Source organism: Pipistrellus hanaki, assembly GCF_964339955.1.
Source record: "Pipistrellus hanaki genome assembly, chromosome: 10".
NCBI lineage: Eukaryota > Metazoa > Chordata > Mammalia > Chiroptera > Vespertilionidae > Pipistrellus > Pipistrellus hanaki.
The window spans coordinates 64,379,734-64,407,458 of record NC_140512.1 but is presented as its reverse complement, the minus strand read 5'-3'; the positions used below and the strand labels follow the sequence as shown (position 1 = coordinate 64,407,458).

Below are 27,725 nucleotides of genomic sequence, written 5' to 3'. Positions count from 1 at the left end.
CCCTTCCCTCTGGAAATCACCATACTGTTGTTTGTGTTCATGAGTTTTTTTCTTTGTTTATTCCATTCACCCTTCTCACCCAGCCCCCAGTCACTTCTCTTCTGAAAGCTGTCGTCTGTTCTCTGTATCCATGAGTCTGTTTCCACTTTGTTAGTGTCTTTTGTTCATTTTATTCCACATATTACCATATAACTGAAGTTATGTGGTACTTGTCTATCTCTGACTGGCTTATTTCACTTAGCATAACACTCTCCAGGTCCATCCATGGTGTTGCAAAAGGTAAGATTTCCTTGTTGTTTTGTTTTTGTTTTTGTTTTTTTGTTTTTTTTGTTTGTTTGTTTTTACAGCTGAGTAGTAGTCCATTGTGTAAATGTACCACAGCTTTTTTTATTCACTCATCTGCTGATGGGCACTTGGGCTTCTTCCATATCTTGGCTATTATAAATACTGCTGCAGTGAACATGGGGCTGTGTATATTTTTTGACTTAGTGTTCAGGATTTCTTTGGATATATTCCTAGAGGTAGAATCGTGAGGCCTTAAGGCACTTCCACTTTCAATTTTTTGAGGCAATTCCTTTTGTTTCCCTTCCCCAAGACAGTATCTCACACAAAACGTTGCTTTGAGAAATTGCCGATATTTTTCTGCCTATGTTTTCTTCTAGGAGTTTTATGGTTTTGAGTCTAACATGTAAGTTTTTAATCCCTTTTGAGTTTATTCTTGTGTATGGTGTAGAAAGGTGGTCTAGTTTCATTTTTTGCACTTATCTGTCCAATTTTCCCAACACCATTTATTGAAGAGACTATCTTTATCCCAATGTATTTTTTTTTCTCCTTTGTCAAATAGTAACTGACTATAAAGACATGGGTTTATTTCTGGGCTCTCTATTCTGTTCCATTCATTTATAGGTCTATTTTTATGCCACTACCATGCTGTTTTGATTACTATGCCTTTGTAGCATAGTTTGATATCAGGCAGCATGATTCCTCCAACTTTGTTCTTTTATCTCAAGGTTGCTGAGACTATTTTAGTTCCTTATAAATTTTTGAGTATTTGTTCTAGTTCTGTGAAATATGCCAGAGATATTGTGATAGGAATTATGTTGAATCTGTAGATTCCTTTGGGTAATATGGACATATTAATGATGTTAATTCTTCCTAACCACCAACACTGTATATGCTTCCACTTATTTTCTTCAGTGTCTCTTATAATTTTCCAAGGACAGGTCTTTTACATCCTTGGTTAAATTTTTTCCTAGGTACTTTATTATTTTTTGAAGCAATTGTAAATAGGACTGTTTTCTTACTTTCCCTTTCTGATAGTTCATTACTGGCGTGTGAAAATGCAGCTAACTCTTGGATATTTATTTTGTATCCTGCTACTTTACTAAATTAATTTATCAGTTCCAGTAGTTTTTTTGGTGGAATATTTTAGGGCTATCTATACACAGTATTATGTTATCTGCAAATAATGACAGTTCTACTTCTTCCTTTCCAGTTTGAATACCTTTTTTTATCTTCATCTCTCATTATTGTGGCTTGGACTTCTAATACTATGTTGAGTCAGAGTGGTGAACGTGGACATCCCTATCTTGTCCCAGATCTTAAAGAAAAGGCTTGTAGATTTTGCCCATTGAATATGATGTTGACTCTGGGTTTGTCATATATAGCCTTTATTAGTTTGAGGTTTGTTCCCTCTATTCCCAGTTTGATGAGAGTTTTTGTCATAAATGGGTGCTGGATTTTATCATATGTTTTCTTCTGCATATTTTGATATGATCATATGGTTTTTATCCTTCGTTTTGTTTATGTGGTGTGTCACATTTATTGTTTTGTGTCTATGTATCAACCTTGCATCCTCAAAATAGATTCCACTTGACTGTGGTATATGGCCTTTTTAATGTATTGGTGGATCCGGTTTGCTAATGTTTTGTTGAATATTTTAGCATCTGTGTTCATCAGTGATACTGGCCTATGATTTTCTTTCTTTGTAGTGTCTTTACCTCATTATGGAATTAGGATAATGCTGGCCTCGTAAAGTGAACTTGGGAGTCTTCCCTCCCCTTGAATTTTTTTTTTTTTTTTTTTGAATAGTATGAGAAGAGTAGGTGTTAGTTCTTCTTTGAATGTTTGGTAAAATTCACCTGTGAAGCCATCTGATCAAGGACTTTTTTTGTTGGGAGTCTTTTGATTACTGCTTCAATTTCACTAATTCTAATCTATCTATTCAGATTCTCTGATTCTTCCTGATTCAGTTTTGGAAGATTGTATGTTTCTAGGAATTTATCTATTTCATACAGATTGTCCAATTTGTTGGCACATATTCTTGCTGTTTCTTTAGTGTCCGTTGTTACTTCTTCTCTTTCATTTGTGATTTTATTTATTAGGTGTTCTCTCTCTCTCTCTCTCTCTCTCTCTCTCTCTCTCTCTCTCTCTCTCTCTCTCTCTCTTTTTATGAATGTGATGAAAGGTTTCTCAGTCTTGTTTATCTGTTCAAAGAACCAGCTCTTGGTTTCATTGATTGTTGTACTTTTTTTAAGACTCGATTTTGTTTACTTATGCTCTAATCTTTTTTATTTCCTTCTTTCTACTCACTTTGGGCTTTGTTAGTTATTATTTTCTAGTACATTTAATGGTAAAATTAAATCATTTGAGATTTTCCTTGTTTCTTAAGGTAGGTCTGTAATGCTATGAATTTACTTCTTAGGGCTACTCTCACGGTGTTTTATAGATTTGGAGTTATTGTGTTCTCATTATTATGTGTTTCAAGCTAACTTTTGATTTCATCTTTGATCTTATTGTTAACCTATTAATTGTTAAATAACATGTTATTTAGTCTCCATGTCTTGTTTTTATTTATTTTTTCACTTTTTTTGTGATTGATTTCTAGTTTCATGCCATTATGGTCCAAAAATATGATTGATATGATTTTAGTCTACTTAAATTTACTAAAACTTGTGTTAGTCCTAACATGTGTTCTATCATAGAAAATGTTCCATATGCACTTGAAAAGAAAGTATATTCTGCTACTTTAGGGTGAAATGTTCTGAAGATATCAATAAAATCCATCTAATCTATTGTGTCATTTAAGGCCATCATTTCCTTATTGATTTTTGTCTGGAAGATCTATCCATTGATGTCAATGGGGTTTTAAAATCCCCTGCTACAATTGTACTACTGTTAATCTCTCCCTTCATGTCTGTCAATATTCACTTTATATACTTATGTACCCTTTGTTGGTTACATAAATGCTTACAAGGGTTATATTTGCCTTGTTGGATTTTTCCCTTTATCATTATGTAGTGTCCTTCTTTGTCTCTTACTATATTCTCTTTTTTAAAGTCTCTTTTGTCAGATATAAAGTATTGCTACCCAGCTTTTTCTTTCATTTTCATTTGGATTGAAATGTCTTTTTCCATCTTTTTGCTTTTAATCTGTGTGAATCTTCCATTCTGTGGTGAGTCTTTTGTAGACAGCATGCATATGGGTCTTGTTTCTTATTCATTCAACTCCCCTATGTCTTTTGATTGGAGCATTTATGCCATTTACATTTGAAGTGATTGTTGATAGGTATGTATTTATTGCCATTATATTCTTTTAGCAATGTTCTTCTGTTTCTTGTACTGGTTTGGCAGAAGAAAAAAACAAACAAACAAAAAAAAAACTCCTTTAGCTTTTTCTTTCTGGGAAGCTCATTATTTCCCTTTTAGTTTTAAATTGGTATCCTTGCTAGGTAGAGTAGTTTTGGTTGTAGGTCCATGCTTTTCATCACTTTTCATGGCAGACCCTTCTGAACTGAATTGTTTTTGTTGAGAAATCAGCTGATAGTCTTATGCAAGCTCCCTTGTCCATTCTGGACTGAATTGTTTCTATTGAGAAATCAGCTGACAGTCTTATTCAAGCTCCCTTGTAGGTAACTGTATTTCTCTTGCTGTTCTTAAGATTCTCACTAGTCTTTAACATTTGCCATTCTAACTATGGTGTGTCTTGGTATGGGCCACTTTGGAATCATCTTGTTTGGGCCTGTCTTTGATTACTAGACTTTTGTGTCTTTTTCATTTGCCATGTTGAGATTTTTCACTTATGATTTCTTCAAATAGATTCTTGATCCCTTGCGCTCTCCCTTCTCTCTCTTGAAACCCTATGATGTGGCTGTTGTTACACTTCATATTGTCCCAAAGGTCCCTTAAATCATCCCCATTCTTTGTTTTGTTCTGTTTTGTTAATCCTCACTCAAGGATATCTTTTTCCAGTGATTTTACAGAGTGGAAGGAAAGGAGGGAGGGAGGAAGAGGGATGGGGGAGATTTCAGGTATTGTATTCTCTATTTTTTATTACCTCTCACACTCACTCCCAACCAGGGTTTGAGATAAAACCTGCAACCTAAGTACACCCCCTTCACTACTATTTGGTGTGCAGATCAACACCCTAACTACTGAGCATCACTAATCTCATTCTTTTTAAATTTTTTTCTTTTTGCTGCTCTGATTGGATGTTTTTTTAACCTTGTCTTCAAGGTTGATTCAGTCCTCTGATGATTCAATCCTCTAATTCAGTCCTCTGCTTCATCCAACCTACTTTTTACTACTTTCAGTATATTCTTGACTCCAGATATTGTAGTCTTTATTTTTTATTGCCCTTTCCTTGTTTTCTGTGTCTTCTCACATGCTGGTGTAGTTCTTACTGAGTTTTTTGAGCACCCTTGTAGCCATTACTTTGAACTATATATCTGATAAATGATTGCCTCCATTTTATTTAGCTTTTTTTCTCAACAGTCTCCTGTTTGTTTGTTTTTTATTTGGGGACTTATTCTTTGACTCCTAATTTTGTCTGCCTCTTTTTTCTTCTTCTTCTTCTTCTTTTTTTTTTCCTATGTATTGGAGAGGTTTGCTATGACTCCCAGTTTTTGTGGGGTGGCCTTTTGTGGTAAATATCCTATAGAACCCAGTGCCAGTCTCCTTGATCATCTGAGCTGGGTGCTCTAATAATGTCTGTTGTGTGGATTATGTGGACCCCCCCCCCCCCCGTTATAATTGAGTCCTGGTTGTTATTTGGCTGGTTTGTGCATGGGATCAGTCCTCAGGCTCACTGATTGTGAGACTCAACCCTTACCACTGTATACAAGCTGCTGTGCTGGTGCTGGCCACCCAAAGCAGAATTCATCTCAGCAGTGTTTGGAGCCTTCTGAAATCTTTCTTTGGATACACTGTTGTGAAGCTTGTTGGGTCCTGCCCTTAAGTTGTCTGATGCTGGCCACTGGGTGTGTCAGGGCCTCTTGGTAGTGACCCTGGTGTAGGCCTATGTCAGACATTCTCTGTGTCAGAACAGACACTATCTGTGTCTTGGAACTACAAGAAATCCAGTTTGTGGCTGCCTCCGCTGGGCTTCAGTGCATGAGAAGGACCAAGCTGTGCATCAAGGCCAGCATTGCTAGCACTGGACCTGGGGGAAGTTCAGCGAAAGTCCCAAGGTACCCCAAGATCTACCTCTGCCTTCCTTGCCCTGCCAACTTCCTGTTAGGTTCGGTCACTGAAAAGGCCTCTGTGGAGTCAGGAAGATGGAGCTAGTGGATCTCCTGTCAGGGGAAGGTGCAGTCAAGTTTCAGTGAACGTGATGGATACGGTCCCTGCCCCAGGGCCAGGAGACTCAGTCCATCCCATATTTTTCCCAGACCTCAACAAGGTAGAGCCATTAGGAGTTGGGCAGGTGGGGTCTCCAGAGTCCAGAGGTTGGGTCTGCCAGAAACTGGGAGAGGGTTCAATTGGATCGCCCATGAGAGAGAAGTGCTGGTCAGGTTCACAGAAAAGTGTGGGAAATGGCCCCTGCCTCAAAGCCAGACTACTCAATCCAGTCACTGGCACCCCCTCAGTCTTCCCAGAGCTCTACATCCTGGCCAAGGCCGCCACTTCTCAGCAGGGCCTGCACTTTGCCAGGTGGGATGAGAGGGAGTTCCAAGGATAGGCCAATTGCTTTCTCCAGGCTGAGGCCACATGATAATGTCCAGATAAGGGAAAGCAGATGTGATGTCTGAGCTCATAGGAGTTTCTCATCTCTTAGTAGAGGGCAAGAGAGGCTTCAGAAAAGTGCTCGACCCAAGAATGATGGCCTCTGAGAAAATGACTCATCTCAGGGATGCTGGTGGCTCTCCTTTCCACTTTCTCCCCAGAGCCACAAACCTCAGATTCCTCTCATGTGACTCCAGTCTGCTTCACTCCCCCCCCCCCACCTCCCCCAGAGCTCAGGGTGAATGGCTGCAAATGAAATTCTGTGCGTTGGCCCTTTGAGAGGGTGCCTGTTTCTCCAGCTGATTCTATCTTTCCTTGGCAGACAGAAACCCCGCTGCTTTTCACAGACAGATGTTAGGGACCTCTTCCTGGCTCTGGTGGTCTGGGCTGGGGAACCTGGCTTGGCATTTAGGCCCCATTCTTCTCCAGGGGAACCCCCACAGCGGAGATATCCCTTCAGTACCTTAGCAACTGCCCATGAAAGCAGGGCCAGCCCCCCCTTTTCACATCTCTGCCCTTCCTCCCAGTCTTGATTTAGCTTCTGTAAATCCTTGGTTATAAGACTCCTCTTCAGCTAGTCTTCACTTGGCTATTCAGGATGATTGTTCTTTAATATAGTTACTAGAGGCCTGGTGCATGAAATTTGTACACTTGTGGGGGGAAGGCTCAGCCTGGCCTGTGCCCTCTTGCAGTCCAGGAGCACTGGGGGGAGGGGATGTCCAACTGACAGCTCAGTGGGCCTAGAGCGTCAGTCGGACATCCTTAGCATTGCCATGGAGGCCGGAGAGGCTCCCACCACTGCCCTTGTGCTCGCCAGCCATGAGCCTGGCTTCTGGCTGAGTGACGCACCACCTGTGGGAGCACACTGATTACCAGGGGGCAGCTCCTGCATTGAGTGTCTGTCCCCTGTGGTCAGCGTGCATCATAGTGAGCAGTCATTCCACCATTTGGCCATTTGCATATTAGCCTTTTGTTATGTAGGATAATTCCACTTTGGTCCTGGAAGGAAGTGTGTATAGCTCCCACCTACTCTGCTGCATCTTCAAATCCTGCCTTATCCTTTTAATAAAGAATTCTTGAAAACAGACGCCTAACTCATTTTCTCTGTTCTCATTCATTCCTTAACTCATTTATTCTGTTCCACATTCCCAAGAGAGTACCCTCACAGTAATCACCAATAACTGCCTCATTGCCAAATATAGCAGATACTTCTGTTTTTATCCCACTTCAACCCTCTCAAATTTGATATTAACATGTGCTCTTCCCTTATTGAAATTTCTTCGATATGAAGGTTAGATTCTGGGTTCAATCTGAATCCCTTCTTTCTACAAATTGAACATACTCATGGGGGATTTTACTTGCTTCTAGGACTTCAAATACACTGATGGACCAGTAGTTCACAGGTTGCTATCTGACTCCCTCTTTACTCTGGGCCACCATGCCAATGTTATTAACTACCTTATAGACCAGTGGTTGGCAAGCTGCAGCTTGAGAGCCACATGCGGTTCTTTGGCCCCTTGAGTGTGGCTCTTCCATAAAATGCATCATGCGGGCGTGCACATACAGTGCAATTGAAACTTCCTGGCCATGTGCAGAAGTCAGTTTTCGGCTCTCAAAAGAAATTTCAATCGTTGACTTGATATTTGGCTCTGTGGACTAATGAGTTTGCCTACCACTGTTATAGACATTTCCACTTGAATTATCAACAGATACCTCAGTGTTATTAACTGATTTACATTTTTACTTTAAAATTTTTCTTTGCCTATTTTCCTTCCCAGTTATGACACCCAGCTTACACATTTTCAGCCACCCTTGTCGCCTCAGTCTCACCTGCAACCAAAATCTATGTTCAATCATTATCACATAAATTTGATCTCTTTGATATCTTTCCAGTCTTGTCTTTCCTTTCCATACCTCCAAAGTCTTTGTTCAGGATCATTATTTCATGTATTCATTTCATTGTTCATCCTTCGACAAGTTCTTACCAAGTATCATATGATGGCACTACACTAGGGGCTGAAAACTGAGCTTACTGTGTAGTGGGAGATTCAGATAAGTAAATTACAACACAACATGATATGCCTAGATAAGGAGAAGGCAGATTTTAGGTATGAGCACATAGAAGAGTTTCCCATCTCTTACTAGCGGGCAAAAGAGGCATCAGAGAAGGCATCCTAAAAGAAGTGTCCCACGAGACACAATACATGAAGGAGAACAAGAGATAAGTACATGAAAGCGAGAACAAGAGTTCCATAAAGAGGTGGCCACGTGTGCTGAGACTTAGAGTGGGATCGCACATGGCTTGCTTCACCAACGAGAAGAAGGACAGGGAGTGCCCGTCTCGATTTCTGGGGGGTGATGGCAAGAGGCAAGGCTGGAGGGTGAGGCAGAGGCCAAATTACGCGTGGCTTTTAAGCTGTGCTAAGGAGTTATCTTGTTTTTAAAACAGAAAACTGATAATTATGTCACTTTCTGATTATGTCACAATCTAATTAGGTTGTCGTTTTAGAAAGATATCTCTGGTACATCAGGAAACAGATGATCAGGGGCCAGGATGGTGAGGGAAGACTGGGTAGGAGGCTGTTGTAGAGATCCGGGCAAGAAGTGGCACTGCCCTGAACTATGCGTGGCAGTGGGGATGGAAGCAGATTTATTTGAAACACCTGTAGGTGGGAGCCAAGGATGGTGTCCTGGAACTGTGGACAATGTTAGACACCAGGAAGGATACAGAGTAGGGGCACAAGTTTCATGGGAATAGAGGAAGGTGCCTGAAGGAATCTGACTGCTGCTTCTTAGTCTCCATCTCATTCACCCTCTGCTCCCCAGCCTGTTAGCTGTATTCCAATGTGTAGTCCTTCTCTCTTCCTTCTCTCCACTCCTTTGTTTGGTGGTCTCATCCAGGTTCAAGGTTTTTCATACCACTGATATGCAGACAATGTCCTGATTTAAGTCTCTAGCCTGGATGTGTCTCCTTAACTCTAAGACTCAAATATCCAACTGCATATTCACAGCTCTGCTTGGATCTCTAAAAAATACCTTAAACATGAACTAACTGATAGTCTCACAGCCATGCCAGACTTCTCCACCCACCAGCTTCTCCACATCAGTAACTGGCAAAGCCTTTCTCCCTATTTAAAAGCCAAAATTCTTTGTCACTCACACCTCATATCTAAATCCATGTCTTCAAGTTATAACCAGAATTCAGCCACCTCTCCTCATTCACCCCATTCTTCTCGACCAGGCCATTACTCACCTGGACTACAGCAGCCTCCCGGCCAACCTCATTTCTTCACCTTTGCCCTATGCCAACTCCCTGCCACCGGAAGTCTGCTTCCACACTTGGTCCCGGTGATTCCATTCAGTCATAATTGCTCAACACCCTGAGGTGGCTCCCCACGTTACTGCAATAAAAAAAATCCAAGCCTCACAGTGGCCTACACAGTGGCCTACAGGCCCTACATGCTCTGTTTTTTTGTCTCCTCTGATGTCAATCTTCCAGGTACCAAAGTCCAAGCGTACTGGCCCCTTTGCTGTACCTGATTATATACTGAGCATGCTGTCCGTTTGGTCCTTCTTATCTCTGCTCAGAAATCTCTATTCACTTCTCAGATGGCTAAGACCTATCCTTCTACCCTCTCCTTATAAGTCGCCTTTCCAGTTTTTCAAATCCACAAACCTCTCCTACCATCTTCCCTCTAACTGTGCCTGATCCCCCAGGCCTGCTCTTTATTTTTGCTTGTAGCACTCATCAATTTATGTTGTACTACACTAGAGGCTCAGTGCACAAAATCCGTGCGTGGGTAGGGCCCGTAGGCCTGGCGGAGATCAGGGCCAATAGGGGCCTTCTTTCAATCTGCACTGCCCCCTTGTGTCAGCGCACATCATAGTGAGTGATCGAACTCCCGAGGAGACACTTTGCATATTAGCCTTTTATATATGTAGATGGTTAATTATTATATGTATAATTTATCGTCTAGATTAGGGGTGTCGAACTCAATCAGAGAAGGGGCCAAAATCTAAAATCCAGCCTAAATTGCGGGCCGAATGGTTTACTGAACAGTCATAAACTGACAATGTCATAAACTGACAGCGGAGTGCAGTGATGACAGCGCGGTGCGGGCCACATTGCAAGGCCTGGCGGGCTGGATTTGGCCCGCGGGCCTTGTGTTTGACACATGTGGTCTAGATGCACCTGCTAGAAGGTAAGTTCTACAAGAGCAAAAATATTTGTTTTGTTTATTGATATGCCCCCACACATCTCACACATAGTAGGGCCTAAATAAATGCATGTCAAACTTGGTCTTAAATAGCTATTGGGCATACAAAACTGATGCTTGAGAGATGGATGCTGGACTCTGGGGATAATGAGATCTTGCCTGAGCAGATGTAATGGCCTTCTGTCATGTCTTCTGGCCTCTAGCTGCAATCCATTCCCCACACTGTGACAAATTGTGTAATAAATAGACATAAGTATGCTGATTTCCATCTCCTGCTGAAAATCTCCCAGCAACTCACTGCTACAGATAAGGTGCAGACCTCTCGACAGGACATATACAGCTTGCTGTGATGTGGCCCCAGTCCAACCTTGAATCACCCTCACAGCCCAGCCCACATCGCTTCTGTCCTAGTTACAACTTCCTGGACAGTCTGCACATTCTCCTGGAGGTCCTCTGTCCAAAGGGCCTAGTCCCCTGCCTCAGCTGTACCTGAGCATCTTCAACTTGTCTTGCAATCCCCCACTCATGGAATGTCTCCACTCTGAAATACTCCCTGTCCTGCCTCTGTCCGCCAAAGTTATCTCCTCTTTCCTCTCTGCTCCCCAGGCATGTGTACCCACCTTTACAGTACGAACCACCCGGAGTGCAGTGAGGCACAAGGCAACAACTCCAGGGCAACACCTATAGTTGAAAAGTGGTATATGGTTTTTTTTCATCACTTGCTCTCTCTTGTTCTGGTACATTAGGGAACAGATGTACCAGCTTCCTCTCCATCTCTCTCTCTCTCTCTCTCTCTCTCTCTCTCTCTCTCTCTCTCTCGCTCAAACACATATACCCTTTACATATACATACACACACACAGAGAGAACTGTCTAGTTATTTTTATTTTTCCTTGAATTGATCAGTTATATAAATGCAGTCCTGAGCACAGTTATTTTTAAGGTGTTCTAACCTTTTGGTTTATTGATTTTTTCAAGGATCCAGAGTGTTTACTGAGTTTTAAAAATTGGATTCTGTACTTACGTACTTATTTTTCTACTGTTCTGTTTTTTTTTAGAGGATACTTTGCTTGGCGTTCTCTGTTCATTTAAAATACAATATTTAAGATCTTTATAGAAAGTTTTGTTTGGTTCTTTATTCTCTGGTTACTATTGATCAAACATATTTATATGTTTTTAATTTTTCTCCCAACACTATTAGAACTGCATTATGTTCACTCCAGGAATTTACATCTATACAAAAATATGGCTAGGTTTGGCTATTCCTTCTATTCACAGTATTTTCATGATTTCTAAGAGTGTATGTGTGTTTTTTTTCTTCTTTTGTTTGGAAAGGGAAATGTATTCTGACAAAATGCACCTTGAAAGGGTTCTTAGTTCATCCCACTGCCAGAGAATCTACTTGCACATTTTGCTTTCAAAGAAAAGTTCTCGGGTTATGTGAGCCAGGTACAATTCAGACGTACCCTAAGAACTAAGAGAAAGTAGTGTTACAGGGGAACACCTGCCTCGAGTGACCACTCTGTATTTCAGGGTGAGGGCCTGGCCTGTGGCCCCCTCATGGCTCTCCCCCTTATCTTTCTTTCCCTGGAAGCTGATTTCCTTTCACATGACAACGACTGCGACAAGAATGGGGGTCTACTCACCATCAGCATTTCTCTGCAGCCATTTGACGTCTGCTTTAGGCAATACCACGGGAGATTGATTAGTTATATAAACCCAATCCTGGACACAGTTCCCGCATTTGGAATTTACCACGCCTTGTGCCGAAGACATTTTCAAACACGGAGGGAGGGCGATGTCTGATTCATCCATGAGTAATGTGCCAGCTTCCTCTCCAACTTGTCTCCCTTCACCAGTTCACATTCGGACAGTTCCAGTCAGGTTTAACCTGTTCCAACCCTGAACTCGAATGTAACTGGAAATGGTTGCTAGGCTTATTTTAACTTAGACACTTCGAAAGATGTTTCTCTCAGATGTGATTTGTGGATTCATGTTATTCAGTATTCCTGGACTGATTGAAAAATAGGACAAAATATGCAATATACGTATGCATTTTTTTTTTTTTTGCACAATCTGAACTATAAAATTACATACCTATATCCATTAGGCTGAAAAATCTTTTTAAATAGTTTTATAGGATTTCAAGCATGTTAGCACTTTCTTAATATTGAAAATTTAATCTTCACATTTCTAAGGGCAATGAAACATTCTTGTCTGACCTACAAATTATTAATAGGACAAAAGCCTGTCCATCAATCAGGACTCTGACAGTTGCATATATTTTCTGAATAGGCCTTTTTATTATACAATATGCACACTGATAAAACAAATGTCCATTTATTCTTCTTTCCCAGAACTTGAATGCTTTCAGCCATTCTAAAAAGAACAAAGATATTTACTAACAGATTATGATTGGATAAGCTTGAGAATATAATGGAATTCTATTGTTTTTTATCTTTATTCTTACACATCAGAGTTGGACAATGATCTCAATCATATGTTACAACTAGAAAATGCATATTTGGCTTTTTGTCCTATAATTCAGACATTTTCAACTATTAAAGTGTTTGTTGGAAGAAGGGATGCAATATTGCGTAAGCATCTGAATAAAAAGCACTATTTAGGTCTCCTTCAAAGAAACATTATTGTAATAATCAAGAATCAGAGTTTATAGGAACTCCTAGGAGCATTAATTATAAGACATGAAAATTATTCTTATATCATGTTTAACATGTTTTCTCCAATAGCCATCTATTATACATATGAATTTCAATAAGCTTGTTTATTATAAATAAAGTATGCAAATCAATCTAGGAATATTATTGTTTCAGAAATTTAATGGTTAGTGATAAGCTGCCATACACCGTACAACTTTTCTCCACAAGCACACAATCTTTTTCTTGATGTATAGTTTTTAAAACAAAGAAAAGAATCATTACTCTCTTTCAAAATCACCTATTAGGAATAGGTTACCCTAGTAATCACTTTAAAAACAACATGAAATTGATATGCAGCATCAAAACAACAACAAAAACAAGTGTATGTAGTTTTGCAACATGCATATGCTATAAAAATCTTAAAAATACTGTTCTGCCCCCAACCGATAAATAGGTTAGGCCAAAATCTTTTCAATTGAAGTTCTGTTAGTAAAAAGGTGATTATTCCTTTATTTTTTCTACATTTGCTTACAAATTGGATTATCACATAAAATGTATTCACGGAACATACTCATCTAAGAAGAGTTATTTGTTATTTATCTGAGATTCAAATTTAACTCGTTATCTTACATCTTTATTTGCTGAACCTCCGTGGGGGTATGGTTTACTCTTCTCTGTAGAGGCAAAGTAATGGGTTACCTATTTGTTCTAAGTCTAGAAAGCCATTACTATGGCTCTTTCCTTGGAGGACAATTTAAGAAGCACTTCAAGAACTTGAAATGGGTCTCAGGAAAACCACAAGATGGCCAAAGGGTGGGAGAATAAGGAATAACAATATTTAATCTGTAGATGAGAGGACTAAGGTGATGAAACAATCACCAAGTATTTCAAGTGGGCTCGCCCAGTGGACTGTGCCAGCGCCTCATTTTTGACGAGGGTAAGCAAACACTGGCTAAAACACAACTTAGAATAGTAAGTATGGTAGCTGCATGTATTGAATGCCAGTGGATGTAACATAATTGAATGGCAGGGCCTCTCCTAATTTATCTCTTATCTTCATGACCAGCCCACATAATGGGTACCATTATCCTTGTTTAAAATGAAGAAATTAATAGAAGTTATGTGGTAGAGCACAATTCACATCACATCAAAGTATGTGTGACACCAAAGCCAATACATTCTCTCCTACGCCGCAGCTCTTCTCCAGAAGGTTTTATGGGCTATGGGGAAAAGAATAATGTGAAGCAAACTAGTCTGTACGTATTAGACATAAGATTAACTTTTGGGTATTTTGAACCATTTAAATATAGTCATGTAGTTGGATGGACTGAAAAGCCCTGAAGATTTCTTCATCCCTTCACTAACTGTTAGAAATTATTTTCAAGATAATGTCTGGCTATATTAAGAGATTTTTGACATTGTGTGTGTGTGTGTGTGTGTGTGTGTGTGTGTGTGTGTTTGTTTGTTTTTCTGTCTTTCTAAAGTCAGTTTAGGCTTTTTTGATGATCATAATACCTCATAGCATGTTTTAGCATTTGCTTTTTCAACATTCTGGCAGAGCCACTCACTTTTCAATTTAGGTTACACATTTCAATTTTAAGTATTTACCTTGCTATCTTCAAATCCATGAACTGTACATTTTTTTGAGGGGTGAATTTTTCAGTATCTAGACAAGGACATGGTATGCAAGAGATTCTCAGAGTATCTGATTAATATTGTGTGAAATAATATGGTTTCATAAAGAGTATTTATAAATACAGTATTTTAACTTACATCAGAAATATCCTATTGCGCTGAAACCGGTTTGGCTCAGTGGATAGAGCGTTGGCCGGCAGACTGAAGGGTTCCAGGTTCGATTCTGGTCAAGGGCATTTTCGTTGGTTGGGGGCACATCCCCAGTAGGAGGTGTGCAGGAGGTAGCTGGTCGATGTTTCTCTCTCATCGATGTTTCTAGCTCTCTATCCCTCTCCCTTCCTCTCTGTAAAAAAAAATCAATAAAATATTAAAAAAAAGAAATATCTTATTGGAAAAATACATTGGTATTTTTAATGTTTTTATTTATTTCAGAGAGGAAAGGAGAGGGAGACAGAAAAAAATAAATGATGAGAGAGAATCATTGATTGGCTGCCTCCTGCACACCCCACACCAGGGCTCAAGTCCACAACCCATGCATGTGCCCTGATCAGGAATGGAACCGTGACCTCCTGGTTTATAGGTCAATGCTCAACCACTGAGCCACACTGACTAGGCAAGGGGGGGTGTCTAATTTTTAAAGTAAATGGTCATAATTTATATATATATATGTAGAAGCCTAAGCAACGGCTGACTGTTTAATAGCTATGATGTGCAATGACCACCAGGGTGCAGGCATGAAAACATGGAACATTGATGAATCTCAGAGAGAAAGGGGAAGGAAGGAAGGGGGAAATAGATTAACCAAAGATCTTATTTGCACATTAGAGGCCTGGTGCACAGATTTGTGCACAAGTGGAGTCCCTTGGCCTGGCCTGCGGGGATTGGGCCAAAACTGGCTCTCCAACATACCCCGAGGGGTCCCAGATTGCAAGAGGGCATAGGCCAGGCTGAGGGACCCCACCAGTGCATGAATCCATGCACTAGGCCTCCAGCATATATAGAAAGAGCGGGCTAAGAAATTGCCTTAGGACTTAACTCTGGCAAGTCATCCTGCAGATTTAGCTATTACTGTTTTTATGACTTTAATTTCCTTCATATGAGGCCTCAGTAGGTTTCCACCATAATAAAACCCTTTTATACATTTAAAAGCAGGATTTAAATGTTTTCAAAATTTGATATCTTGATTTCATGTTAATACATTATTTCTATCTTGAGATTATGTTAAGTAAACATTGTAGAAGAATTTGAAGTTTTATAGCAGAAAAAACTATTATACCACCTCAGAAAATTCAACTAATAGATGTTTCCAAATGCAAAGTGGAGTATTTAAAGTAATCTTTTAAAGTAAATAAGGAAACCATATTTTTCTAATTACTTGAATACTCTATATAAAATTGCTTATGCACTTTTTGTTTAAATCCACAAATTTATAGTATCTTTGAGTGGACCTTATTTAGTCAGGACTTTTTTCAGAGCATAGCATAAAAGAATCATGATGGAACTGCTGATGCAAAAAGAAAAATAAAGAAAAGAGGGGAAAACATTTATTGCTTTTTATTAGCTTAAGACATGGTGGATACAGATGCTCAAGCAATAACATCACGAGACTTTCTCAATAGGCTTTTTGCACATGGTGGCAAAAATGGTTATAAGTCACTCCAAATTAGCATCAACTTTAGTGTGTGTGATCTTTGAAGGAGAGAGGCCCTCTCACCGTATCTGTACTGAATCCCAAAAAAATACTCTGATTGGCTTTGCTTTGGTCATGTGCTCACCCCTGATCAAGCTGTGGGTCAAAGGAATAGAGTTCATTGAAAGGCCAGCCTGGTTTGCAAGCTCATCTTGTGGTGAGGGTGGTAGGCCCCATTAGGTTGTGAAGGGAGAGTTTTCAAAAGAATTGCCAGTAGTAGAAACAGTGGCAGCTAGGCAGGTAAAAATGAATGTTTACTAAAATATGCCTTTTGAATAAAAATATTTTCCAAGAAATTTGATTTCCTAATAATTTAAAACAATTTAAATGAGCATTATACTTTACAAAAATTAGGAATACATTCAGAACTAAATTACATGTTTATCACATTTTGGATAATATTCTGTTTTCTTTGAATCTCATTATTATCATCTGAAAACATGGGAATAATGCTTACCTTCAAAGAGATCATGCAGCTTAGAAGAGATGATGTAATTGATAATATTTTATAAACTATAAGACACCGTGTTTTTATGAAATACGATTTATAAGAAAATCAATTAATAAAGAAAGCAAAGTTACCTTTGTCAAAGATGGGGAAGTCTCTCTCTTAAAAATGCATTCATTATACTTGTAGTTTTTCCTAAGGAATCAGTACTTGAATACAGCATACGTTTATGCTTTCTGACAAGATTTTGTTGCTAATGATGAGAACAACGATGATGACAATAGTAGTGAAGATAGGCTCAGATAGCTACTCAATAAATTCTTAGAAAATTAAATGTACTGCTAGATTTCTAAAGGGTGAAAAGACAAAAGTAAGCTGATTTCATGAGAAAACTAGAAGCAAATAGATGGCGGACAGAGTCAACTGATCTTAAGTTTAGGCTGAGCTGAAATGCTCTTAAATACCAGTAGACTCATGACCAAAGTGCCATTGAGATTATCACCACTAGGAAATGTTTTGCCAGTAAAATTACTTAACTTCCAACTAAGAAGAAATAAAGAAATGGTTTATGTATGATTCAGTTTCATCTGCTATGTATGTATACAACATTTTGAGAGAATAAATTAGTCAGTCTGTTTGAATCATATTTACATTTTCTTTTAGTAAAGAACTCATAGTTGGTTAAATGGCCAGCACTATTTCAGACAGAAAGAGAAAAGAAAAAAAAAACTGTAAAAAGAGACATTCTATATTGAAAGCCTTATCCAGCCACATCACAGGAATAAATACATCAAGATAAAAGTGTATGTCAAAGGGAAAGTATTTCTGGAATCACTATCAATATAAATACTAAAATTGCTCACACAGCTTGATCTGGCAGATTATAGAAATGGAGAAAAGAAATCTATATATGACAAATAAAATGGCAGCGGTATAAAACGTAATTGTAGAAAACCATCTCGGAGTTGAAAATCATTAGAGCTGGAAAATACTCTGGAGTTCATAAGTTCAGCCCAGGAGTATGCTTGTAAATATTTAGTAGCTGTCCCTCCAGTGGAGGAAAAAAGCCCTGGTTTGCAGTGCTGGCCTATTTCTGTGGTGTAAATACTCCCCCATTCCCAATTTCAAGCCGCTAAAATGAGGTTGCTGAATGTGAGCTGGGAAGAGATGCACTCAGTAGGCTGTCATGCACCAGTGCCTGAGGGCTCCAGTACAGGACTGGTTCAACACTATCATTTTACAAATAAGAAAGCAACTGAGGCCAAAGGAACTGTTCCGTACAAGTATTTGGCTGCACTGCTACTGCTGAAGCTCAAGTTCTCCCTCAGAGCTGTGAATGCACTGTGAGGAAAGGACCAGGATTGATTGATTGGTAAAGCCCACATGCCTCCCTAAGCATTCCCCTTTGGGGGCCCCATTTTGACCTTTTGACATTGAGTTGAAACTGTAGTTTGTTTGTCTGCATCCTCTGCTAGTCTGAGATTTCACTGACACTTTTTTCTTTTTTGTGACTTTAGTACTCTACAAAATCTAGAACACAGTAGATGCTCCAAAGGTGTTAATTGAGTGTATGAACAAGCAATAATAACAGAAAACATTTATTGGCCTACTGTGTGCCAAGCACTGGTCTTACTGGCTTGCATGCATTAACTCATGTAATCCTCAGAGTAAGCATCACAACAAGTGAAGTATGTACTGTAATCACATGCATATTTCAAATGAAAAAAAATAGAGGCTCATAGAAGTCAGTTGCCCAAGGTTATACAGAGAATGGATTCAAACAGTCTGTCTCCAGAGCCTGTGCACTTTCCCATTCAGCTGTCACTCAATTAACTGTCAGTGTCATTGGGAGACACAGCTCAGCAACAAATACTTTGGAAGGTTCTCCCTCCATTCCATATGAACGACACAAAAATTTCCCAGAAAAGATCTAGTCTGCCCCCTTTGCTAAGCTGAAATAATCAAAGAAATGGGGTAATCGAATAATCAGGTTTTCTCCTTGTCTGAAGATTAAACAGAAATCTGTATTCTAATTAAAAATCATGTGTGGACAATGGTCCTGTATCTCCTTTTTTGCTTTTTGTTTTTGTTTTTTTGTCTTTAATGAAAAAAAAAAAAAGATTAATCTTTTCTTTGACTTCTCAATCTAAAAAATGGCATCTCCATTTGCTAGCAAGAGAATCTAAAGAAAGTTTAGGAGACTAGGTAGGTTACTAACTCCAGGGATGTTCTGCAAGGCTTTTGCTTTAAATAGAAAAAAAAATCCTCCTTCCCTATTAGTCTTCCTATGGATTGTTATCAAGTGAAATAACAAAAAGCCCATTACTACCCTGGCTGGTGTGGCTCAGTTGCTTGGAGCCTTGTTCTGTACACTGAAAGGTTGCAGGTTCGATTCCTGGTCAGGGCACACACCTAGGTTGTGGGTTTGATCCCGGGTAAGGGTGTTATAGGAAGGTAATCAATTGATGTTTCTGTCTTTCCCTCTCTCGCTCTCTCTTTCTCTCCCCTACACCTCCTTCCCTCTCTCCCTCTCTCTCTTTTCCTCTTCCTTCTGCTGTCTCTAAATATCAAAATCAATAAGCATGCCCTCCAGTGAGGAATTTTTTTAAAAAGCTCATTACTGCCGAAGCTGGTTTGGCTCAGTGGTAGAGCGTCAGTCTGCGGACTGAAAGGTCCCAGGTTCGATTCCGGTCAAGGGCATGTACATCAGTTGCGGGCACATCCCCGGTAGGGGGTGTGCAAGAGGCAGCTGGTCGATGTTTCTCTCATCGACGTTTCTGGCTCTCTATATCTCTCCCTTTCTCTCTGTAAAAAATCAATAAAATATATTTAAAAAAAAAAAAAAAGCTCATTACTACATTTGTACATTTTCTTGGATTCTAGTTCATTGAGATTTAGCACCATGAGTGACTTATGTTCCAACCTTAAGATATGAACCTTATTTTTTAAATATAACTTAATATAATACCTCAGATTTTTATCTATACAGGCAGTCCTCAGGTTATGTCAGACTTGACTTACATCATTTCATGGTTACGTTGCCATCTCTCACTTACAGTATTTATAAAAATAAAAAAAGTACTGTCATTTCGACATATGTACATATGAGCTTTATGTTTTTTATTATTTATTTACCACAAGTCAAGGTCAGGAATTGTCATCTTTCTTTTAAATTTTTTTACTGTTTCACTTCATTACTGCTGTGTATGTGCTCCATGTGAGTGATTTAGGTGCTTATGTAGGTGGGTTCCGACTTATGGCGAAAATTGGTTCGGATCTCTGTCGTAACCTAAGGACCTACTATATACATAAAAGGCTAATATGTTAAGTATCTGTGCCCAACCAATCGCTATGATGCACACTGACCACCAGAGGGCAGACACTTAATGCCATGACACACACATGCCATTTACAGAGAAACAGCACTGAGGACCTGGCACTGACAAGCAGCACTCAGCTTCCCCCAAGTGGGACACAGGGCTCATCACAACGCAGGAACAACAGCCCACCAAATCACAGCCAACGCTGCCGAGAACCCATGGGAGATGGCAAAATGTGGCCCACAGCCCAGCCCAGCCTGGAAAATGGTGACTGGGCGTTGGGTAATGATGTCATGTAGCAACGCCCAGCTTCCTCTCCCTAGAGACTAGCCTCCTTGGAGTGTCTTCAGCCCAGGAACATGACTTGCTTGATAGCCAGGTGGAAACATTTTACACTTTAACCAAATGTATGTGAAGCATTTTCTTGTGCTTCATCTCATTTGATCCTCACAGAAGTCCTGGAGTAGGTAGATAGGAGACTCGGTAGAATCATGTTTTCATTAACCAGAAAATGGAAATTTAGAAAGCTTAGAAACTTGACATGACTAAAAAGAAGTAAGAAATGGTGGACCTTGAAAGTAACTTCAGGTTTTATCACTGTACAGAATATAGTCAATCACTGCTGCAGTTAAATATTTTACCCATTGTTCTCCCTGTGTGAGCTACAATAATAATCTGCTGCATGTTGATATTTACTGCTGTGTTGCTCACAATTACCTGAAAGAGATATTGGGGTGCTTCACTGGGCTGGAAAAAGTTTAGCTAAATCAGAAAGCAGGTTTAATTAAGCAATATAGATATATATTTAGTTTATAGATATATAAAAGTTTAGCTAAATCAGAAAGCAGGTTTAATTAAGCAATATAGATATATATATATCTCGCTGGCGCCAATTGCACCCATGTGTTTTGATCTGTCATTGTCAATTGTGAATTTGGTTGATACTTCTATTATAGAGAAGGTGAATAACGATATTAAAATATTTCTTCTAATTAATTTCCTTTCAATGTGCACAAATTCGTGTGCTGGGCTACTAGTTTTTTTTTTATATATAAAGATCATTTTGAAGGCTCCTTCAGCAAACCTGGAAGAAAAAAATAAAGTTACTATTTCTCTGCACTGCATTAATGGACATTAACTAAGATGCATATTAGTTGTTTTGCCTTCTTTTTTCTTTTGACAGTAATAGTTCATTTATTTTCTTATTATTTTTTCCTATAGGAAATATGGTGAGAAATAATATATTTGGCTGATGCTTCCAATTTTAAAGATATAACAATACCATATTGAGAAGTGCATTTAATTTTTCTGCCTAATGTAGTCTAGAAGGTTTAGATGTACATTTTCAGTTTGTTTACAGTTTATAGTTATCTTCTAAAAGAACAACTTGCCCCAAATTCTTTTTTTTCCTACTGCTTGTCATTCTCTCCCCACCCCCCACCCCCCCCATCAGTGCTAAAAAATTTCTAGTGGTATTTGACACTAAATTGCAAGGGAATGTGTTCATTTCAAAACAATGAGAACTATACATAAAAATAGCAAGTAAACACCCTCTCTTGGTTGTTATATACACTATATAACAAAGTGCTTTCAAAGATGAAATCTCTTTTTCTTATTTAAAACCAGAGGCCCAGGGCACAATTTTGTGCACCAGTGGGGTCCCTCAGCCTAGCCTGTGCCTTCTTGCAATCTGAGACCCCTCAGAGGATATCAGACTGCTGGTTTCGGCCCTATCCCCACAGGCCAGGTGGAGGGACCCACCAGTGCATGAATCTGTGCACTGGGCCTCTACTATGCATATAAGATTAAGGGTTAATTTCTTCTCATCCTTTCCCCTCCCCCTTCTCTCTGAGATTCATCAGCCTGTTCCATGTTTCCATGCCTGTGTGTTGAGCCTCTGCCCTTTGGTGGTCATTACACGTCATAGCTACTGGATAGTTCGCAGTTGGTCACTTAGGCTTTTACATATATATAGACTAGAGGCCCAATGCACAAAATTTGTGCAAGGGGCTCAGCCCTCACAGCCCCAGCTTCGTCCAGAAGGTCATCCAGAAGGACGTCCAGAAGGTCATTTGGCTGTCTGGTCTAATTATCATATTACGCTTTTATTATTATAGACAAGATGTGAAGATATTAAACCCTGACATTTAAGAGGTAAATGAATTGCCTGAAAGCACACAGCTAGAGAGAGTAAGGGCTATCACCAGAGCTCTGATTGTCTAACTTCTGCTTATTAAAGGAAGCCACTTCAGTGTTAGTGAAGCATTTAAGAGTTTGGACAGATTCCTATCAGCCAGACATGGGATTGAATCTGATTCTAACTGTGTTACTTTTGGCGTGTTTGCTCACCTAAAAGAGGAGAATAATAACACTTCCTGCTTTACAGGATGTTTATAAAGAATAATTCAGATGGTTTAGGCAGAATGCCTGGCATATGATAAGCACTCAACATGTTATTTTTATTATACGATTTCTGTTCCACTTGTTTTGCCCTTTGGACTAACTAGTTTCCTAGCCTTCAAAGCCTCTATACCTAATCAAGTGCCTTCATTTGGACCCTGAAATCATTGTGTCCTTACCTTCTGCCTTAGGTTTCTTCCATATCTTTCATGAACATGAAGAGGAAGTCATAATACATTATATTTTCTCTCAAAGGAGTACTCAGAACTACTAAGCAATCTTTTCTCTCATTTCTTGCTGATCTCAGTTTGCATCCCCTACTGTCGCTATTCTAAATCTCCTCCTCCTCCACCCTGAAGTCCCTAAGCCCTCTCTGTCTTCATCACTTTCAGCCGATGGTCATATACTGTAATTTATTTGTTAAAGTTTGAGATCATGTGCCCTAAACTCCTTCAGTGTTCCTATACTTCATCTGATTTCTGAACCTCTCCTCTGTCTCAGATAGAGTGACATGTCTTATGTTCCAGGGCTCTTGAAAATGTCTCTTTTTGTTCTTTTGGAATGTTGCTCCAACAATTTCTCTCTCCCTCATTTGCCCTTTTTTATTTCCCCACTTCTCCAGGCTCAATTACTTTCATGTGCTCCCCTCTGCCTCTATATCTTTGCACAAACTGCTCCGCCTGCTAGGAATTTCCATTCTTTAGCCTCCTTCATGCCTCAGCTCTAGCATTACGTCCAGGATGGCTGCCCTTCCTACACCTCCCCATCACCATCTATATCACCATCACCCATGCCTCCACCATGTGACCATGAGCTTCCTAGGGAGAGGCCCCATGTCTGAATTCCCAGTGCTGCTACCCTGCTTAACCCTTATTAGACAACAATACATGTTAGTGGAAGGAAGATCTACAAATAAGCATGTGTCTTTTCTACAATTTAAGGATAAACTCCTCTTTACTCTGGTATTGCCTTCCTCTTGCATTCCTTTAACAAGCATTCTACTTCCACACCACACATTCCCTTGCAAGTTAGTGTCCAGCACCACTATTGAATCTACTGAAAAACTACTCATGAAGGTCCCCGAAGAGCTTACGTGTGGACCACATCCTCCTTCTCAAGCCTCTCACCTGGCCTGGCTTCTGTGACTATGAAATATAGGTTTGCTTGATGCCTCACTAAACTTATCTTTATTAACTCCTTCACTGTTTTTCCCAATATTTGGTTCATTTGACTTCTTTTCTTTCACCTTATCTCCCAATGAGCATAGACTCTTGGTCTGCTCAGATAACACACAAAGTTTCTTTGTAGTCAAACTAGCATCCCAGTTAGTCCAGCAAGGTTGTGTCCTGAATATTCTTTTTTTTTTTTTTTTTTTTCTGGTGCAGAGATGGCAGATACTTGGCACTCAAGCTTCCATTTGCCACTGTCTCACCCAAGATGGATATTGTCTCACCCAAGACCAATGGTGCCTATTTCCCAGTGAGGGCAGGCTTCTCCGCACAATCCTTTCCTTAATCTCCTCTACTGTTTGACACAAATGCTCTGTCTGCTTGGAATCTTCATTCTTCACTTAATCTGGACACTACTTCCTGATGAGCAATTTAAAAACATATCAGCCATCCCTATATTAGAATATTTTCACACATTTCTCAAAATCATATCCAACTCACCATGTTTAAACCCAACTTGTTATATCCCTCTGTCTTCAACCCAACTTCCTCCTACTGACTACAGTAGTTTTGTAACTTGTTCCACTTTTTCCCAGATAAACACTAATCATCTTTGCCTTCTCCTTCGTATTCCACCGATTGAGGTGTCAGTTGTATTCATGTATGTCTCTCATTCATTTCTTTCTATTATTTGGTGCCACCATCTTGGCTGGCCCTTGTTACCTGGCTATGGGCTGTTAGAATAGTGTGCTATCTCATCTTCCTGCTGCCAGTTTCTCCCACCTTGCTCTAAACCACCTTGCCTCCAGATCAGTCCTCCTAGAGTAAAACCTGGGTTATATTGCTCTACCGCCCAAAACCCTTAAATGACTTTCTATTACCTCTTAAATAAAACCCCAATTCCTATAAAATTTAGTAGAGTACAATTACTTTGATTTTTTTTAGTCCAAAATATTTGGATTTAAGTTCTGGCTACTATATTTACCTTTTCTGTGACTTTGAACTTATCGCTTAATTTTTATTCAACATTTATTTATTTAATATCTACTGCGTTCTAGACTCGGTGCCAGGTACTTGGGATATAGTGATGAGCCAAACAGACCTTGTCCTTTTTCTTCTGAACCTTACAACACTTAGACACGTCTCTATTTCTCACAATCACAGCAGTCCTGCGTACAGGCCATGCCTCCCTCTCTTGATGCTTTTAGCATTTGGTTTGTGCTATGCATGGTATTATAATGCCAGGTATCAGAGTTATTTGCATACGTGTTATCCCTCAACCACATAGTAGGTTCACTGAAGGAAAGGGGCCATCCCCCATTTCCCACACTGCAAGCATGAATTCTGTTGTGATTTTTGTAGGCCGAGGGGTAGACTTCAGAATCATTATAATATCTAGTATGTTTTAGATGTTACCATTGTCTGTCAGATTTATACATTAAAAAGGGGAAATAAATAAGGGCTGTTTAGTTTCTATTTATTCTAATGCCTATCCTTCCAGCCTACTATTCATCTATAGTTATTATAAGTAGAATTTGTTGCAATGTTTATAACTTGTGTACATGAAAATATTAAAAACTGAACCACAAATCCACTCTGCTTCCTAGTAGAAAATATTATTCATATGCATAACACAGAATGTTAAAATAATGTTCTTTTTACTATTGATAAATAGCTTTTGACTTGGTAATAAACAAGATACTGTTTTTCCCTGTGAAATAATTCTAGGACTTTAGTCCTGAAGGTTAATTTCATTTTATACAGTTTCAGCTTACTGTTTTTATGTTCCCATGACCTTACATTAAGTTAAGCATCTGTCTATCCAAAACAATAGGTTAACTATAGCTGAATTATAACCATACCTTTCATCTGCACACAAAATCCTATTATAAACAGCATGTGACCATTTGCTTCTAGAATTTATGATTGTTTTGTTCCAAAAGGAAGCTAATTTTAGCCTTGTAACTCTACATGCTCCCAAGGAAACAATGCCTGCTGTGATTTCTTAGAATAAATGCATCTGAACCACAATTCCTTCACTTGACTGAAAATTTTGAATATCAACCTAGTCATTAACCACATGTATTAAACCACATTAAACAAACAGCAAAGGGTTAAGAAAGACATTTCTTCTGTTTCTGACTTCATTGCCGAATGAGTCTAACTTGGTTGCACTATCATTCTTAATACAGAACGTTGTTTGCATCTCATAATGGGTCTGTAAAATTACTCATTCTGGCTTGAGTTCTCAAATTAAACTATGTGGAGTCATGTCCAATGGCACAATGCATCTTTATGTGAAACCAGCTAGAGGTTTTGTTTTCACCCGATGTAAAATCTTCAGTAAGGAAGCTTTATTTCTGATAGCTTCCCTGGTATAGTTCTTTCCATATCTTCTTTGTTCCTAATGACAATCGCTCTCTCCTTGTGTGTGTTTTGGCAGATAAGCTCTACCATGAAGGCCCCTACTGTGCTTGCACGTGGCATCCTTGTGCTTCTGGTCACCTTGGTGAGGAAGAGTGATGGGGAGTGCCGGGAGGCCCTGGCGAAGTCGGAGATGAACGTGAACATGAAGTATCAGCTTCCCAACTTCACCGCAGAGACGCCCATCCAGAACGTAGCTCTTCACAAGAATCACATTTACCTCGGTGCCGTTAACCACATTTACGTTTTAAACGACAGAGACCTGCAGAAGGTGGCTGAGTACAAGATGGGGCCCGTGCTGGAGCACCCGGGTTGTTTCCCGTGTCAGGATTGCAGCCACCAAGCCAACGCTTCTGGTGGTGTCTGGAAAGATAACATCAACATGGCTCTGCTGGTGGACACGTACTATGACGACCAGCTCATTAGCTGTGGCAGCGTCCGCAGGGGGACCTGCCAGCGACACGTCCTTCCTGCCTACGATCCTGCGGACATCCAGTCCGAGGCGCACTGCATGTACTCCCCACAGGCAGACGAAGAGCCCAGCCAGTGTCCCGACTGTGTGGTGAGTGCCCTGGGAACCAAGGTCCTGATGTCTGTAAAGCAGCGGTTCATCAACTTCTTCGTGGGCAATACCATCAGCTCTTCCTACCCTCCAGATTATTCTCTGCATTCGATATCGGTGAGAAGGCTAAAGGAAACTCAAGATGGTTTTAAGTTTCTGACAGACCAGTCCTATATTGATGTTCTACCTGAGTTCCGAGACTCTTACCCCATCAAGTATGTCCACGCCTTTGAAAGCAACGATTTCATTTACTTTTTGACAGTCCAACGGGAAACTCTCAACGCCCAGTCTTTCCACACAAGAATAATCAGGTTCTGTTCCGTAGACTCTGGATTGCATTCCTACATGGAAATGCCTCTGGAGTGTATACTCACCGAAAAGAGAAGAAAGCGATCCCCAAGGGAGGAGGTGTTTAATATTCTTCAAGCTGCATATGTCAGTAAGCCTGGGGCCCATCTCGCACGGCAGATAGGCGCCAACCCGAATGATGACATTCTCTATGGAGTGTTTGCCCAGAGCAAGCCAGATTCTGCCGAGCCGACGAATCGCTCTGCCGTCTGTGCATTCCCTATCAAGTATGTCAATGAATTCTTCAACAAGATCGTCAACAAAAACAATGTGAGATGTCTTCAGCATTTTTATGGACCCAACCACGAACACTGCTTTAATAGGGTAAGTCACACAGATGCTCCACTTCCTTACAAATTATGAGGTATAAATCAAAATAGGTATCAGTCTAGAAAAAGAATACCAGTGGTTTTTTGGTGCTTGGTAAATGGTCTTAATCCAAAATATTTATTTATTCTTTCCAAGAAAATTTAGAAATTAAGTCTGTTCACTAAATGTGCTGGGTCTAGGGCCTCTGGGGAAGTGCAGACCAAGGTCAGTCACTGCTTGTGTTCTTTCTGGGGCCACCTGGCATAAGCTACAATGTGATCTGCAGATGGCCGCTAATTGTGCTGGACTTGGAGGTGCCAGGTGAGGCCAAGTTGGGGAAAAAGCTGGCTGCTACTAGTGCCAGGCCTGGGGCTACTTAGCTTGAGGTACAGGGCACACTGAGCCCAGAAGCTGCTTGTTTGAGAGATTTTAGGAAAATCTAAGGCATGAGCCAAGACAGGCCATGCATATGGAAAAGCCATTGGAAATTGCTTGGGTGGGCCCCAAAGTTGGGTGGGGCTGGGTCTCAGGGAAACACCAGG

The 27,725-nt window shown here is 39.9% G+C and overlaps 1 protein-coding gene across 1 annotated transcript in view; it reads left to right on the top strand.

The window, feature by feature from the left end:
• Positions 1-27,725, top strand: part of MET (MET proto-oncogene, receptor tyrosine kinase) — a 135,658-nt gene that overhangs the window by 12,418 nt on the left and 95,515 nt on the right. The window contains exon 2 of the mRNA XM_084896961.1: positions 25,984-27,198. Within this exon, the coding sequence (XP_084753087.1) occupies positions 25,996-27,198 (1,203 nt within the window). The 5' untranslated portion in view covers positions 25,984-25,995. The remainder of the gene's footprint in view (positions 1-25,983; positions 27,199-27,725) is intronic.